The sequence below is a fragment of the Pleurodeles waltl genome, chromosome 6 (assembly GCF_031143425.1).
Source record: "Pleurodeles waltl isolate 20211129_DDA chromosome 6, aPleWal1.hap1.20221129, whole genome shotgun sequence".
NCBI classification, from domain to species: Eukaryota; Metazoa; Chordata; class Amphibia; order Caudata; family Salamandridae; genus Pleurodeles; species Pleurodeles waltl.
Genome location: NC_090445.1, coordinates 1,456,670,010 through 1,456,685,178, shown reverse-complemented (window position 1 = coordinate 1,456,685,178; position 15,169 = coordinate 1,456,670,010). Strand labels below are relative to the sequence as shown.

Sequence of the window (15,169 nt, the reverse complement as noted above, 5' to 3'; positions counted from 1 at the left end):
AATCCAGGGGAGGTTTATAGAAGCAGGGGGGAGATCGAAGAAGCGATTCGGGCTATTAAAAGGAGCTTTATTTGGAGAAGTTGGTGGTTTCCAAGACTTGGTTAAAAGACCTTGACCTGCCGAGCTTGGATGAAGAAGATAATAAAATCTTGAATGAACAGGTAGGGCAGACTGAGATAGAGCGAGTCATACAGACGGTTAAGTTAGGAAAAGCACCAGGCCCAGATGGTTTACCCTTCGGGATATATAAAGTGTTGGGAGGAAGTATTTTTAAACATCTGGAGAGTTTGTATAATAACATCTTAATTGAAGGAGGCTCACTACCTCCTTCCTGGAAGGAGGCTATTATTACACTAATCTCCAAACCAGGGAAGGATCCTAGAAATTGTGACGCATACAGGCCGATCTTTCTGCTAAACTGCGATTATAAAATCTTTGTGAAACTTTTGGCAGACAGGTTGAGGGGTATTCTAGGTAGTCTTATTCAGGGAGATCAAAAGGGTTTTTTAAAGAATAGGTATATGCACGAATTGACACATATTTTGATAGGCTCAGTAGATTTAGCTTATTCGTGTAAGAAACTATTAGCTTTAGTGACAAATTGACACCGCAAAGGCATTCGATAGGGTCAACTGGGCGTATCTGAAGACTCTTTGTGAAGTTTTTAACCTTGGAGGGAAGTTTATAAGTGTATTGCTGAAAAAATATCATGACCCGGTCGCTCAAGTGTCGATTAACGGCTCATTAGCACCCCCTTTTAAAATAGAAAGAGGAACCAGGAAGGGATTCCCATTGTCTTCGCTGTTATTTAATTTGTATATAGAGCCTCTAACCTGTAAAATTAGAGGAGAGCAGACAAAACCCCCGTTTAAGTATGCGGGTGGTGCAGGAAGGTAGCCCTGTATGCGGAGGATTTAATGGCCTATACCACAAACATACAACAGACACTACCAATTTTAGAGGAGCAGGCAAAAAAAATCGGGGAGATTGTGGGATATGAAGTTAATAAGGATAAAACTGAAATTATTGCATGGAACGTGCAGACGGGAGATATACCTATTAAGAGTGAGATAAAATATTCAGGTATTACAATAACCCAGGATATAGCAAGAATACCGGAAGTTAATTTTTTTAGAATTATGAGAGATTCCTGTAAACTAATGAAGAGCTGGACGAATTTACCCCTTGCAGTTGTGGGGAGGGCTAATCTGGTTAAGATGATGATATTACCTAACCTTCTATTTATTCTTAATGCATTACTTCCAAAATATAACAAGGAATGGCTGGATAAACTGCAGGGCAAAATTAGTAGCTTTATTTGGGCTTCCAAAGGTGTACGTATTTCATGGAAGAAATTGAGGAGGAAGAAGGGGAAAGGGGGGATAGCGATCCCCGACCTCCATCTTTATGCCTGGGCGATTTTTATGAAAAACATGGGGGAGATTACAAATGCTATGGGGTCTACGGAGCTGGCGCAGATCCTTAAAGAAACGATGGAGCCTAAGCACGGAGTGTAAGGAAATCTTCTTTATAAATTCGGAGACCCCAAATACTTCAAGAAAATCTGAATTAACATTACCCAGGATGCCGCAAAGCAGTGGTTTACATTAAGAAAGGCCACTGGTTGGCCTTAATGTAGTAAATACGCACCTATTTGGGAGTCCTCGGGCTCCCCAGAATGGACAAAAGATACTCTAGTTAAACCATTGAAAGAGGCAGGAACTGTGTGCTGGGGGCAACTGTTCATCGATGGGAACTTGATACCGTATGAGGATCTCGAGGTGGCGACAGGGCAAGTTAGCTAGATTTAAGTACTTCCAGATAGGAAGCTGGGGGAAGAGTGTGAAGGAGAAAGTAGGTGACTCAAATGAGGTAGAAGGTTTACTTCATCAGGGCAAATCTCGGAAGAAGGAACTGGCAAGATGGTACTCAACACTGATGGAAGTTATAGATGGAGAACTTAAAATGCCTGAAGAGATTTGGAAGGAGCGACTTCCAGGATCACAGATTAAAGAACTATGGCAAGTATCTTCAGTTTTGTTGTACTCTACAGTTAAGCCTGCCCGTTTAAGAAGGAATCATTTGTTTTCAATCCACAGAGCCTTCTGGACCCCAGAGAAGTTATCTAAATGTATACAAGGAAACTTGATTAGCTTTAAGAAGTGTGGCCTGGGCTTGGCAGATGACAGGCATAGGTTTTGTGAGTGCCCCCAGCTTTCCCGGTTCTGGAAAGAGGTGGGAGAGGCAATCAATGATATTTTAACGATCACTTGCCAAGTGAACCTATCTTTGGTTGTTTTTGGATGCCTTCCTGCCCCAACAGGGCTGAGTAGGAACAATGCTAAATTGCTTTTCTACATGATGTTGTTGGCGAAGAGGGAGATATGCAGGAAATGGATTAGCATCTCTCCTCCTATTTATTCGGATTGGGTAGACGTGTTGGTATACAATTTTACTTTGGACGTGGGAGTTAGTAAAAAGGAAGGTAAGAGAAGTAAGCTTTAGGGCCCACTAAAAAGGTGGCTGGAAAAAACATAAACTTTATGTCCCATGATTACACCCATGGCCGTTCGTGGAAGGTAAAAAAAATAAAACCCAGAGACCCGGACTTCCCAGGTGGGAGCCTGAAATGGTAGATCGCCCTAAGGTTTCTGGACCTTTCGGAGGAGGCCCCCCAGGACGAAATCTGGTTTGCCATATGGTTGGATGAGGACACAAGACATTTTTTTTTTTTTTAAACTAAACATTTTATTGCAAATATTACATTGATATTAATAATGATGTTATCATAGATGTCATGAGTGCTGTAACTTGTGGGGTTATTAGCAATGCATGGTGAGGGCACGAGTTATAGTTACCTTAGGGCACAAGTTATAGTTACTTGAGATAACTTTAACAGGTGAATTTCTATGGTTTTGTGTGTTTAAAATGTGAGCCTAACTAGAATGTCCCTGTAGCCTTTGGTGTTTTCAGTGAATTTCTATGTTTTTTTCAATTCTATTTCCTAACTATAACGTCCCTGTAACTTTTGTTTATTTCAGTGAATTTCTATGTTTTCTTTTTACATAGCCACTCAATCTTGCTCTGCACATAGACTTTGGCCATGCACAGTAGGGTTGGCCACAAGGCCTGGCAGGCCAGGCCCTGTGGCTAACCCCCCTAACCACCCACTCCATGCTACGCACAGCCCATAGCCATGCACAGCGGGAGTTGCCGCAGGCCCCCACAGCCCTCCTTCCCAGCCAATTTCTACCCCAGGGACTCCATCCCCCAGGGCCGAGCCTTCTAAAAATGTTTTTGTGGGGCCACGCGGCCCCCTCCACAGGCTAATTTCTGCAACAGAGACCCCATTCCCCAGGGCCCAGCATTAGTATATGTATTTTTTGTGGAGGGGGGTGCATGGGCCCCTTCCTCAGGCCGCTCTTGGCCCTGGGGATCCCTTCCACTGGGGCCCAGCCTTCTAACCTTCTAATTTTTTATTTTTTTGGCAGGGAAGGGGAGCCCTGTCTGATTTTGGCCCTTGGGTACCCATCCCTTGGAGCCCAACGTTAATATAGTTTTTTTCTGGGCCAATCTCGACCCCGGTGACCCCATTCCCTGGGGCCCGCCATGTCTCCTGGACCATCTGCAGGACTTCCAGTCACCACCGTTGGAGACTGCTGGGGTAGCCTAAAGGCCCTTGCAATCCAAGCCAGCACACACACCTCCTGTTGGAGCCAGCATTGCTGTCACAGACAGGGAGCTGCTAAACATGCAGCTCCCTGTCTGTGAGAGCAATTGTATCCTCTGTAGAAATGCAGGCAAGGAAACAAAGGAAACCTCCATTGCCAGCAAGTGAGACCTGTTTGACAGCTCTTACTTGTTGGAACCAAAGGGCCTCCAAGTCAGAGCAAACAGCTATGTCCCAGGGGTGGAGGTCCCCATGGCCATCATTGGCTCCACGAGGGGGATCAAGTGGACCCTTTTTAACTTATACACTCCTAAGGAGGTGGTGGTCCCCAGGGCTCGGTATCAGAAAAAGCCCCCCATCCTACAAAAATGTTGCCCCAGGGAGGAGGCAGTCCCCGGGGCTGATCAGGAGCCAGGCGACCCCCATTTAATTTCAAATTCTGGGATGTGGGGGGCCAGGCACCCTCCGCATTGCATTACAAATTGTGCCCCGGGTAGGTGGCGGTCCCAGGGCTGCAGAGGGGGGGACAAGTGGCCCTCCTGCATTTCATTTTAAATTCTGCCCTGGGGAGGTGGTGGTCCCTAGGGCTGCGAGTGGTCTGGGCCGCACCGCAACGCATTTCAATACAAAGTCTGCTCGGGGGTGGCAGTTCCTGGGGATTTATTGAAAATGTCAATGCCCCCAGGACCTGGCCCACCCAGTGGCTTAATTTAAACAAGCACGGGAGCCCACACTTTTATTTTTTCCGGTGGATCTGCGGATTACTGCATCTCCCAATGAGAAGTAAAATAAAAAATATGTTTTTGCTCTGGGGGGTCCCTCTGGGACCCCAGCACCAGAGCAATGGGGTCAGGCTGTGCCTACCAGGGCCCTTTTCTTTTTTTTAATATTGTTTTCTGGGAATCAGCGGAAGCCCAGTCCCAACATGGCTGCCAACACTTCCTTGTTGAAGTGTTGGCAATCAATCAGATCTCAGCACGAGATCGAGAGGGTTCCCAAAGTCTTCGCGTCCCTATATATATATAAATATATACCAATAATTTCACAAAACCTACTGAGCGGATGTACATCAAATAACAAAAAGGATGCTTTCTGGACCAAGAGCTACTGTTCTCCCAAATTTTGTGTAATTCCATCCAGTGGTTCAGGTGCTATACCTTTTCAAAATTCCTATGGAAAAATGCATCGGGAAAAAGCGCCTTTTTTTCGGACCCCGCTTGACAGATCACCCCGAAATGTTCCAGACAGACACTGAAGTGAGCGTCATATTTTTTTAAGAAATTTTCGTGAAGATTCCTCAAACAGCGCCAAAGTTATTAGAAAAACATAGAAATTATAGAAACTGGGTCCTCTCTATAACTACCAAGTTGCGACCACCACTTAGCCTGTACTCAACCCCCATTTAGCGTGGCACACAGCAGTCAGGCCTAACTTAAGAGGCAATTTGTTAAGTATTAGTGCAACACTTCAAACAGTAAAACAGTGAACATACCATACGAAAAGAAACCACACCTGGTTAGAACAATAGAACATAATTTAATGAACAAAACAAGACCTTAGTGACAAAAATACAATAATTAGAAGTTGAGATTTGAATGTTCAGAGAATAATCTTAATTGTGGTGCTTAGACGCATAAAGTGGCAACCATTGTTATCTAGTTGCGTGGACCGCAGCAAAGTCAAGAGTTCAGGTCAACTGTGTTAGAGTGCAGGCCGGATACAAAAACACAGTGAGGCCCACTGAACAACAGTACCTTGATCCTGATTGCACCAATAGAAATGCGGGGAGCAGATTGGGCGATGCACTATGTCAGTCATGTGGCAGGGGAGATGATTTGATTTCCCCCATGTAGTAGAGATGCGTTGATCTTCCCCCACGCTGCAGCGGTGATGCAGAGACACTATGGTGTGGTGGTTCCAAAGGCGATGCGCTACAGTCGATCCTCATTATAGAGGTGATACGATGATTTTCTACACACTGCAGCAGCAATGCTGTGGCTGCAAGGTGCGGCGGTGCCGAATGTGATGTGCAGGTTCTGGCTTTGCAGCAGCGGTGATGTGTCAAACCTGATCCCGCACTAGAGGTGATGTGCCAGTTCCGATTCACTCAACAGGGGTGATGTGCCGGCTCTGTGCCTCGCAACAGCAATGATGCATAGGTTCTAGGTGGAGCAGCACATTATGCCTACTTCCAAGGGCCCAGGACATAATTGGCACCACTTGGCAGGGCATGATTCTCAGATGGTAAAGTCCAGGTGCTATAGGTGATGAGTTGAAAGTCTTTTGTGTCCCTGAGACTTCAGAAGAATAGGAGGCAAGCCAGGAAGCTCTTGCTGTCACTTTGGTTCTGGGTTGGAGAGATTCAAGTCCAGTTCTTCTCACTACCAGGCAAGAAGGGCAGCAGGCAGAAGATGAGCACACCAGAGCAGAAGTCCAGCAGAGTCCTGTGGAGTGACAATATCACAGCAGTCCTTTCTAGCAAGAGTATCTATAGCTCTGATGGATACAACTACCTGTGGATTCCTCACCTAAAGGATTTCCCCCATGCGCCAGCATCCGACGGAAATGTTTCTTCTAGCTCTGCACGTCGACGATAACGTCACAATTACCCGACTCCCACGCAACGCCGTATGACGTCATCCAGGCAATAAGAGGTCCTTGTCAGCGTGCAGACGTAAGTTCCCTTTTTTCCGTGCCTTCGAGTAACGTTTTTTTCTTTGAGGCTACCAGGGAGCTACTGTTTCACTTCGAGTGTTACAATGTCTCAGCCACGAAAACCGGGTTTTACACCCTGTAGGGAGTGTGGTGGCCGAATGTCAGTGACAGACCCACACGAAAATTGTTTGTGGTGTCTGAGCTCTGACCTTGAAGTTGAGGCGTGCGGTTCATGCCAGCGTATGAATCCAAAAGCACTCAAGGAGCGGGAGGCCAAGTTATTCTTGGCGAAATCGAAGAAGAAGGAAAGACATTACCATCGTAGGTCTTCTTCTAAATCATCAAAATCGCACAGGTGTCATCGAGACTCCCGGTGCCGGCATGGATCATGACGTCGTTCGAAGGACCGATCCCGCTCGAGGTCGCCATCTGCTCGACGCCGAAAGACATGGGAGGTTAGTCTGATGGTAACACCTCCGCCTCGGATGACTCCTACTTCTCCAATGTCTCCTCTGTCTGTCTTTGAGGTTGATCCTCCTCAGGATCCGGCGGTTTCACTGGCGCAGACGGAGATGCCCGAACCGGCGCTGGTGTCACCTCAGGCGCCGACTCCGCAGGGATATCCGGTGTTCCCGGTGCCACGTACAGATCCTGCCTCATTTCTTAATGCAAAGTCAAACATCTTCGCCACCATGGCTCTGGGAGGTGGCCATTCTGGACCTTCAGGTCCTTTGGCATATGACATGGGTGTTCCGGCTCCGTACAGACAGATGCCCTTCATGCCTTTCCTTCCTACAGGAGGTGCTGGTTCGGCGCCGGTACCAATGGCGTCACCTAGAAGGCCTGTGACGCCGACGACATCTGCTGCCCCGGCACCGATGTGTTCGCCACAACCTCAAACGACGCTGAAGAAGCCTACGGCGCCGAAGGATCCGGCGTCAGATGAATCCGAGGGTCGACGCAGACCGAGGTCTTCGACTTCGGCAGATGCCTTATCGACATCGAGAATAGAGGCCAGGCTCCGCTCCATGAGATTGGCTCTGAGGCTGCTTGAGGAGCAGGAATATGAGAAGCAGCTCTTGGAAGAGGGTGAGATTATAGAGCCCCTGGGAGACCTGCAGGGCTTGGACACTGCCAGTGGGCTGGACTCTTCCCCGGAGTGGGAATTAGCATCCACGGTGGAGTACACCGAAGAATCTGCTTCTTGCCATTCGGTGGTGAGGAAGGTGGCAGATTTTCTTGACTTTCCTCTTCCAGCTGCTGACATAAAGACTAACATTCTTGCGGAAGTGTTGCACCCTTCTTCAGCAGTGGCGAGCCGCTTCTTCCATTTAATGAGGCACTTGTAGACCCGATAATGGAGGTGTGGAAGAAGCCTGAGCCTTCTGCAGCAATGAATAGGTCTGTTGCAAGGAGGTATTGGGTGGCTCTTGGAGATCCAGCTTTCTTGTCAAGACATCCGACTCCAGAGAGCTTGGTGGTGCAAGCCTCATGCTCCTCCAGCACTGCTCCAGGATCTTTTCCAGGGGTTCCTTCGGACAGGGAATCCAAGAGAATGGACCAATCTGCGAAAAAGGCGTTCTCTTCATGCAGCATGGCCCTGAAGTCGACAAATGCTACCTGTATCTTCAGCAGGTACATCTACGCCCTGATGGACAAGGCCAAGACACACTCTGGATTGCCTCAGGAGGTTTTGAACCTTTTAGCGGACACTCGGGCGGCTGCGACCCAGGTTATCCAATCTGGACTTGACACATCTGACTCCGTGGCCAGAGCTATGGGCACGTCCATAGCAACAAGGAGGCATGCCTGGCTGCGATCTTCAGGATTCTCTCCCGATGTGCAGTCAACCCTACTTGACTTACCCTTTGATGGAGATAAACACTTCGGGACAAAAGCTAACTCTGCCTTGGAGCGGTTCAAGGAGAGTAGGGCCACAGCAAGATCCTTGGGCTTGCAAGCTTCCACTTCTACTCCTTTGAGATCATTTAGGAGGTTCAGGGGGTTTGGGCGTGGCTCTTCCTTTCGGGGGAGATTTCAGTCAGCAGGACAGCAACCTACTACTGCTCACCCCTATAGATCATATAGGGGAAGGGGTAGGGTTCGTACAAGAGGGGCCAACCAGCAGCACTCTGCCTCTTCCTCCGGAGGGGTGCAGCAGGGAAAGCAACCTTAGTCCTCCATCACTCCCTTTGCATGCATCTCCTGTAGGGGGGAGATTGTCTCAGTTTCTCCACATGTGGGAGTCAATAACATCGGACTCCTGGGTCACGGATATTGTGGGGAAAGGTTATACTCTTCCCTTTCAGGAGTTTCTTCCTCCCATCCCTCCCTGCCCATCCTTCTGTTCGGAAGACCATCTTCTTTTATTACAACAGGAAGTTCTAGACCTTTTGTCGAAAGGTGCAGTAGAGTTGGTTCCAGAGCAGGAGAGGGGTCAGGGCTGCTATTCAAGATATTTCCTGATCCCCAAAAAGGATGGTCGGTTGAGGCCAATCCTGGACCTGAGGATTTTGAATTGGTTCCTCAAGCAGGAAAAGTTCAAAATGCTGACCCTAGCACAGGTTCTTTTGGCGTTGAACAAAGGGGATTGGATGGTGTCTGTCGACTTGCAGGATGCTTACTTTCATATCCCGATCCTAAAATCGCACAGGAAGTATCTCCGGTTTGTGGTGGGGTCGCAACACTATCAGTTTGCGGTCCTTCCGTTTGGTCTTACTTCAGCACCTTGAGTCTTCATGAAGGTGATGGCGGTGGTTGCAACAGAGCTAAGAAGGAGGGGGATAGCAGTATTCCCTTACCTGGACGATTGGTTGATCAAAGCCAAGTCTCCGGAGCTCCTGCGGCGTCAACTGCAGTCGACAACCCAGTTGTTGTTCGATCTGGGTTTTTCAGTGAACGTGCCCAAATCTCACCTGGAGCACTCTCAACGCCTCCTGTTCATAGGGCAGTACTAGACACAACATTGAACCGGGTCTTTTCTCCACCGCAGCGGATTCAGAACATTCAGGCGCTGATTCCAATGTTCCAGAATGGAGCGGTCGTTCCAGTCCTCAAGGTCCTTCGTCTGCTCGGTCTGTTTGCTTCTTGCATTCTGTTGGTCACTCATGCACGCTGGCACACGAGGGCTCTTCAGTGGTGCCTCCGCAGGCAGTGGTTTCAACACAAAGGGGGTCTCGAGGAATCGATAAGGATCTCCAGAGACGCTGCAGCGGATCTTCGATGGTGGGCTGTGATCAGCAACCTTTCTCAAGGAAAGCCGTTCTCGCTGCCACCTCCAGTGGCCACAGTGATAACGGATGCTTCCACTCTAGGCCGGGGAGCTCATATGGGGGACCTGGAGGTCAAAGGTCATTGGTCTCCAGTGGAACAGAGGTTTCGCATCAATCTGTTGGAATTGCGGGCGATACGTCTGGCTCTCAAGGCCTTCCTCCCTTCCCTTCACGGTCGGTCGGTTCAAGTCCGAACGGACAACACTACTGCGATGTGGTATATAAACATACAGGGAGGAGTGGGGTTGTACCTTCTCTGCAGAGAAGTTCTGCGCCTCTGGTCCTGGGCACAGGACCATCGGATTTGCTTGGAGTTTTGAACGTACGTGCGGACAGTCTCAGTCAGCACATCTCGACCGATCACGAGTGGCGTCTTCATCCAGACCAGGTCCTTTGCATCTTCTGGATATGGGGGTTTCCTCAGGTAGATCTGTTTGCCACTCGGTGGAACGCGCACTGCCCGTCGTTCTGAAGCCTCCAGTATCCGGTGCAAGGAGCGTTGGGGGACGCGCTTCAGATGTCCTGGAATGGTCAGTTGCTTTATGCGTTTCCTCCCCATACCCTTGATTCCTCGGGTTCTGAGGAAGATTCTCCAAGACCGGGCCCAAGTCATCTTAATAGCTCCAGATTGGCCAAGAAGGGTGTGGTATTCAGACCTTCTCCAACTCTCTCTGTGCCCTCCGCTCCGTCTCCCTCACAGGGCAGACCTCCTCTCGCAGTCGTAGGGGCAGGTTCTACACCCCCACTTCCAGAGCCTGCACCTACATGCCTGGAGATTGAACAGTGCAATCTGAGTACTTTTTCTCTCCCACCTGAAGTGGTGGACGTTATATTATCGGCCAGGCGACACTCCACCAAATCTATCTATGCAAGCAGGTGGGCTAAATTTGTGATATGGTGTGGAGAGAATCAAATTGATCCCTTACGTGCCCACTTATCTGACATTTTGTCGTTTGCGTTATCCTTAGCGCAGAGGGGTTGTGCAGTTGCGACTGTTAAGGGTTATTTGTCCGCACTGTCAGCCTTTCTCTGCCTTCCAGACCAACCCTCCATGTTTAAGTCCCCAATAGTTTTGAGGTTCATTAAGGGTCTCACTAACAAGTTTCCGCCCACTCCATTTGTTATGCCGCAGTGGGATTTGAACTTAGTGTTAGTTTTTCGGATGGGTTCACCGTTTGAACCGATGCATTCATATTCCTTAAAGTTTTTAGTTTTAAAAATTGTTTTCCTGGTGGCCATTACGTCAGCTAGGAGGGTGAGTGAGCTCCAGGCTCTTAGTGTGGAATCCCCATATACTTCCTTTTATAGGGACAAGATGGTGTTAAGGACCAAGGCGGCTTTCTTACCGAAGGTTGTTACACCCTTTCATTTAGGACAGTCCATCACACTTTCCTCCTTCTATCCTCCACCTCATCCATCAAAGGAGAAAGAGAGGCTACACCGACTAGATCCAAGAAGAGCATTGAGCTTCTTCGTCGACAGGACAAGAGAGTTCAGACAGGACAATCAGCTCTTCATCGGTTACGTGGGGAAGAGGAAAGGCAAGGCTGTCCACAAGAGAACGCTTTCCAGGTGGGTCATTCTTTGCATCAAATTGTGTTATTCTTTAGCAAAGAAGGAACCTCCTGTTGGGTTGAGAGCCCATTCCACCAGGGGCTAAGGCGGCCTCCTCGGCCTTAGCTAGAGGTGTTCTTGTGGTTGTCATCTGCAAGGCCGCAACTTGGGCATCCCTCCACATGTTTGCTAAACATTATTGTTTGGATTCTGAAGTCCGGAGGGATGGCCATTTAGCACGGTCAGTGCTGCAGGATTTCTTGGCTTGACCATTCCGGCACCCACCACCGAGTGCGGTACTGCTTTGGGACTCTATTCTTTAGGTGAGGAATCCACAGGTAGTTGTATCCATCAGAAGAACAAGTTACTTACCTATGGTAACGCCTTTTCTGGTGGATATACTAGCTACCTGTGGATTCCTCACGGTCCCACCCGCCTCTCCGTTGTCTGGTTGGTCTTACCAAGATTTCCTTGGGTGAGCATCTGTATGTTGTTGATATGTATATACTGATGCAGTTATTTATATGTGTGTATATAGTTGTATATATATATATATATATATGTGTGTAGATATATATATATATATATGTGTAGATATATAGATATATTTGATAAGGTAGAACTGTATACAGTAGGATGTTTATTTCTACTCTCTATGTTTTCTATTGCTTGAATTAAATGATGGTATATAAGTTTTGTTTGATGTGGTTATGTCAAATACGTAGTATCAATGTTCACCTGTTCGCCTCAAAGGCACGTAAAAAATGGTGATAACTGACGTCTGCACGCCGACGAGGACCTCTTATTGCCTGGTTGACGTCATACAGCATCGCATGGGAGTCGCGCAATTGTGATGTCATCGTCGACGTGCAGAGCTAGAAGAAAGATTTCCGTTGGATGCTGGCGCATGGGGAAAATTCTTTAGGTGAGGAATCCACAGGTAGCTAGTGTATCCACCAGAAAAGGCGTTATCGAAGGTAAGTAACTGGTTCGCCCAGAAGGGTACTGAGTTGGAGGTGTCTGAGGTCAACTTCTTGGTTGAATAAAATTGTTATCCCTAGGTGCTGGGTCCTGAGCCAATTTTAAATATCCTTATTATCACTCTCTTTCTTTTTCCCCTCTTTCCAAGCTCACTTGTGGGGTCTTGGCATCATTGAGTAAAGATCTCCGGCAAAGAGCCGCCCTTCGGGAGGGGGTGCCCGTCAAACATTGCAGCGCCAGTCTGACGAGGAGCACTTCCGATGATAAAGCATGACACTCATTTGGGCGTGTGAGGATTCTTGCTCCTAGAATTAGGACTTCCTTTTCCCAATTTCTTTTTGGAACAGTGTATTCTGTTGTCAAGTGCATTATATTAGGGAGGTCATACACTGGACCATTATTCCTCCCCATCCCTTTACTTGTTGAGGTACAATCAGTGCTGCAGGTCCATCAGTAGCATTTAATTTACAGGCACTGGGGACAGGGAATGGACTTTACTAGGGTCTTATAAGTAAAATAAATATGCAAATTGTGGATAAGCTAATGTTGTCATGTTTTGAGCAGAGAGCATATGGACTTTATGCACTTGTTAGCAGTGGTAAAAGTGTCCAGATTCTTACAGCCAACAAAAATGAATTCAGCAAAAAGGTAAGGAGGAAGACAAAAAATTTAGAGATGACCCTGCAGTAAGCGCCAGGTCCAACATATGTCGAAATGTATTTACTGTTTCCTTGTCAATGCAGATGCTTATGTTATATTTGAGTGGTTTGCTTTGCCCACAACCTCTGTTTTCTTTACAATTATTGCTAGCTAATCAGATTCAAAAATGTGAATCTATGAAAGACACAATACTGGAATAAAAACAAGTTACTCGCCTGTGCACTGTGGCTCTCCAGTATTGATATATTTCATAGATTCACATGCATCCCTCTCTGATATGTATCTATCTTAATTTTTACCACACGTGTGCTTGAAATCTGGGTTATAGTGGCCTTGCATGGGAAGAGTGCTCAGATAGCTGCATTCTGATTTGCTAAGTTTTGGTTGTAGCAAAACAATGTGAATTGATAAACAGTCACTTCATTTTGGTGTTGCTTTCAATGATTCTCTTTGCACTATTCGTCTTTATTACCATGGGACTCCCACCATGAGGACAGGAAAGATTCAATCATGTGAATCAATGAATTATATTAGTTCTGGAGAATTGGTGTACAGGTAAGTAGTTTGCTTTTTACTCATGCAATAGTATTACTGCAGAAGTAACATTAGTAAATATTGCAGGCAAACATCTAGCTACATATCGCCAGTGGTATATACATTTTTGCATTATTTGCAAAAATATGCTTTTTTGGTCACTACATTCGCTTGATGTCGACAAATTCCATATTTCTAAAAAAAACTTGTAAATTCGTTAAGGTGTACAGACAGGTGCATCAAAAATTAACAGTTATGAAAATATGATCAGCAGTGGCAGCCGTGTTTAATACTGAGTATTTTTGGCGTATTTTATGTAAAACTCAACCCATTAAGCAAAAGGAAATGTAAGGATAGCTTTGCAAAGTTGTGTTTCTGATTAAGTGTCAGTGATTAATTTCTGTTCAGAAATTTCGATTAGCCCTGTTATCTTCGTCCGCAAAGCCGCATCAATAACTGGTTGCCTCCAGTACAACTTCCTGTGCGCATCAGACGCGCCAAGCATTGTGCCATGCGTGTATGCGTAAGAGCACGTGCTATCTCATGAAATAAGTCTGGGGTAGGGCAATGTCTGCAGAACAGGAAGTTGTGTGCATGATAATGCCTGGGTTGCTGAACTACACTTATGTCACTGCCACAAACACAATGTGCTGAACGAGATAACCCCTTCATAACCACTTTTCTTTGATTGTTCTCGCAGACCGAGATAAACGAAAAGCTGCGGATGCAGGAAGAGGCGTACTCTGTGAGAATAGACAAACTGAAAAGGACGTGAAAGCTCTGGAAAAGTGGCGCAGTTGATATGTATTACAAGCGAAGCATTAACAGTAAATTAAAGCAATGTTCTGAGAATATTTTGAACTCGTCAAAGAATAAACTCTGCTTTGTTTTTCGAACGTCAAAGAATGATTTAAATATTTATGGTTAGCGCTCTGGCCACAGCTGTGCTTATTTTACTGGGAATAAATAAGTTGAATGCGGTCATATTACGTTTGCATGAATGAAGATCGGATGGTGTTTGTTTTGGCCTTAGAATACACAACCGAAAAGAGAGAAAGAGAATATTTGAAAATCGAGTATGTCGTTTTGGAAGCAGTGCGAAAGCCAGCAATATGAGTAGGTTTGTGATTTTTCATTTGCTAAGCCTATCATGGGAAGAGTTACACGAAATATTATTACACAGATATGAACACAAGAGAATTAACATTTGTAGAAGGATAGAACCTTGCCTCTCTAGTGGTATTGAACGAAAAAGGCCTTGTGACTAACAAAAGGTCATCGTTTGGGAATCCAGAATTGTTACAGATCGGGCGCCCAGTGATACATATCAAAATAGGGTTGTGTAATGTTACGTTTAGTCTGCCTTAGTGTACTCGTAGTTTTAATTCATAATGGCAATACATGCATCCCAGCTGCCACTTTTTATGGATCAAATCTGTTTATTGGCATTTTAACATGAAGAACAATACAAAGCACTGTAATAATCCTCCAGTCATTTCAGTCGCGACATGCCCCGTAGACCCTGAACATGCTTTGACAGTTATACAACCATATCCTTTCTTCCAATGAAGGTGAACATCTCCCCCGCCCACTATGACTCATATTGATCTCAGGACCTGAAGTGCACCCTAAACTGGATCTCACAGCGCTAACACCCAAAAGAACATAAAAAGGAAAAACATTTGTGCTTCTTCGCCTGCATGCTTCGCCTCCCTCTTGCCCCAACCCTTCACCACTCCATTCAGATTGTCGTCCCCACCCTCCTCATGGCCCTTGCTCATGTCATCCTACTAAACCTCTTGGGTCAGCCCCAGGACTCTTAGGTATGTTGGGCAAATCAGCT

General features: G+C 46.5%; 1 protein-coding gene across 1 annotated transcript in view; it reads left to right on the top strand.

Annotated features, from left to right (window-relative positions):
* The window catches only part of CABCOCO1 (ciliary associated calcium binding coiled-coil 1), a 186,485-nt gene extending 172,259 nt beyond the window's left edge, over positions 1 to 14,226 (top strand). The window contains exon 8 of the mRNA XM_069242513.1: positions 14,027 to 14,226. Coding sequence (XP_069098614.1) covers positions 14,027 to 14,101 — 75 coding nt within the window. The 3' untranslated portion in view covers positions 14,102 to 14,226. The remainder of the gene's footprint in view (positions 1 to 14,026) is intronic.
* Positions 14,227 to 15,169: the final 943 nt, after the last annotated feature.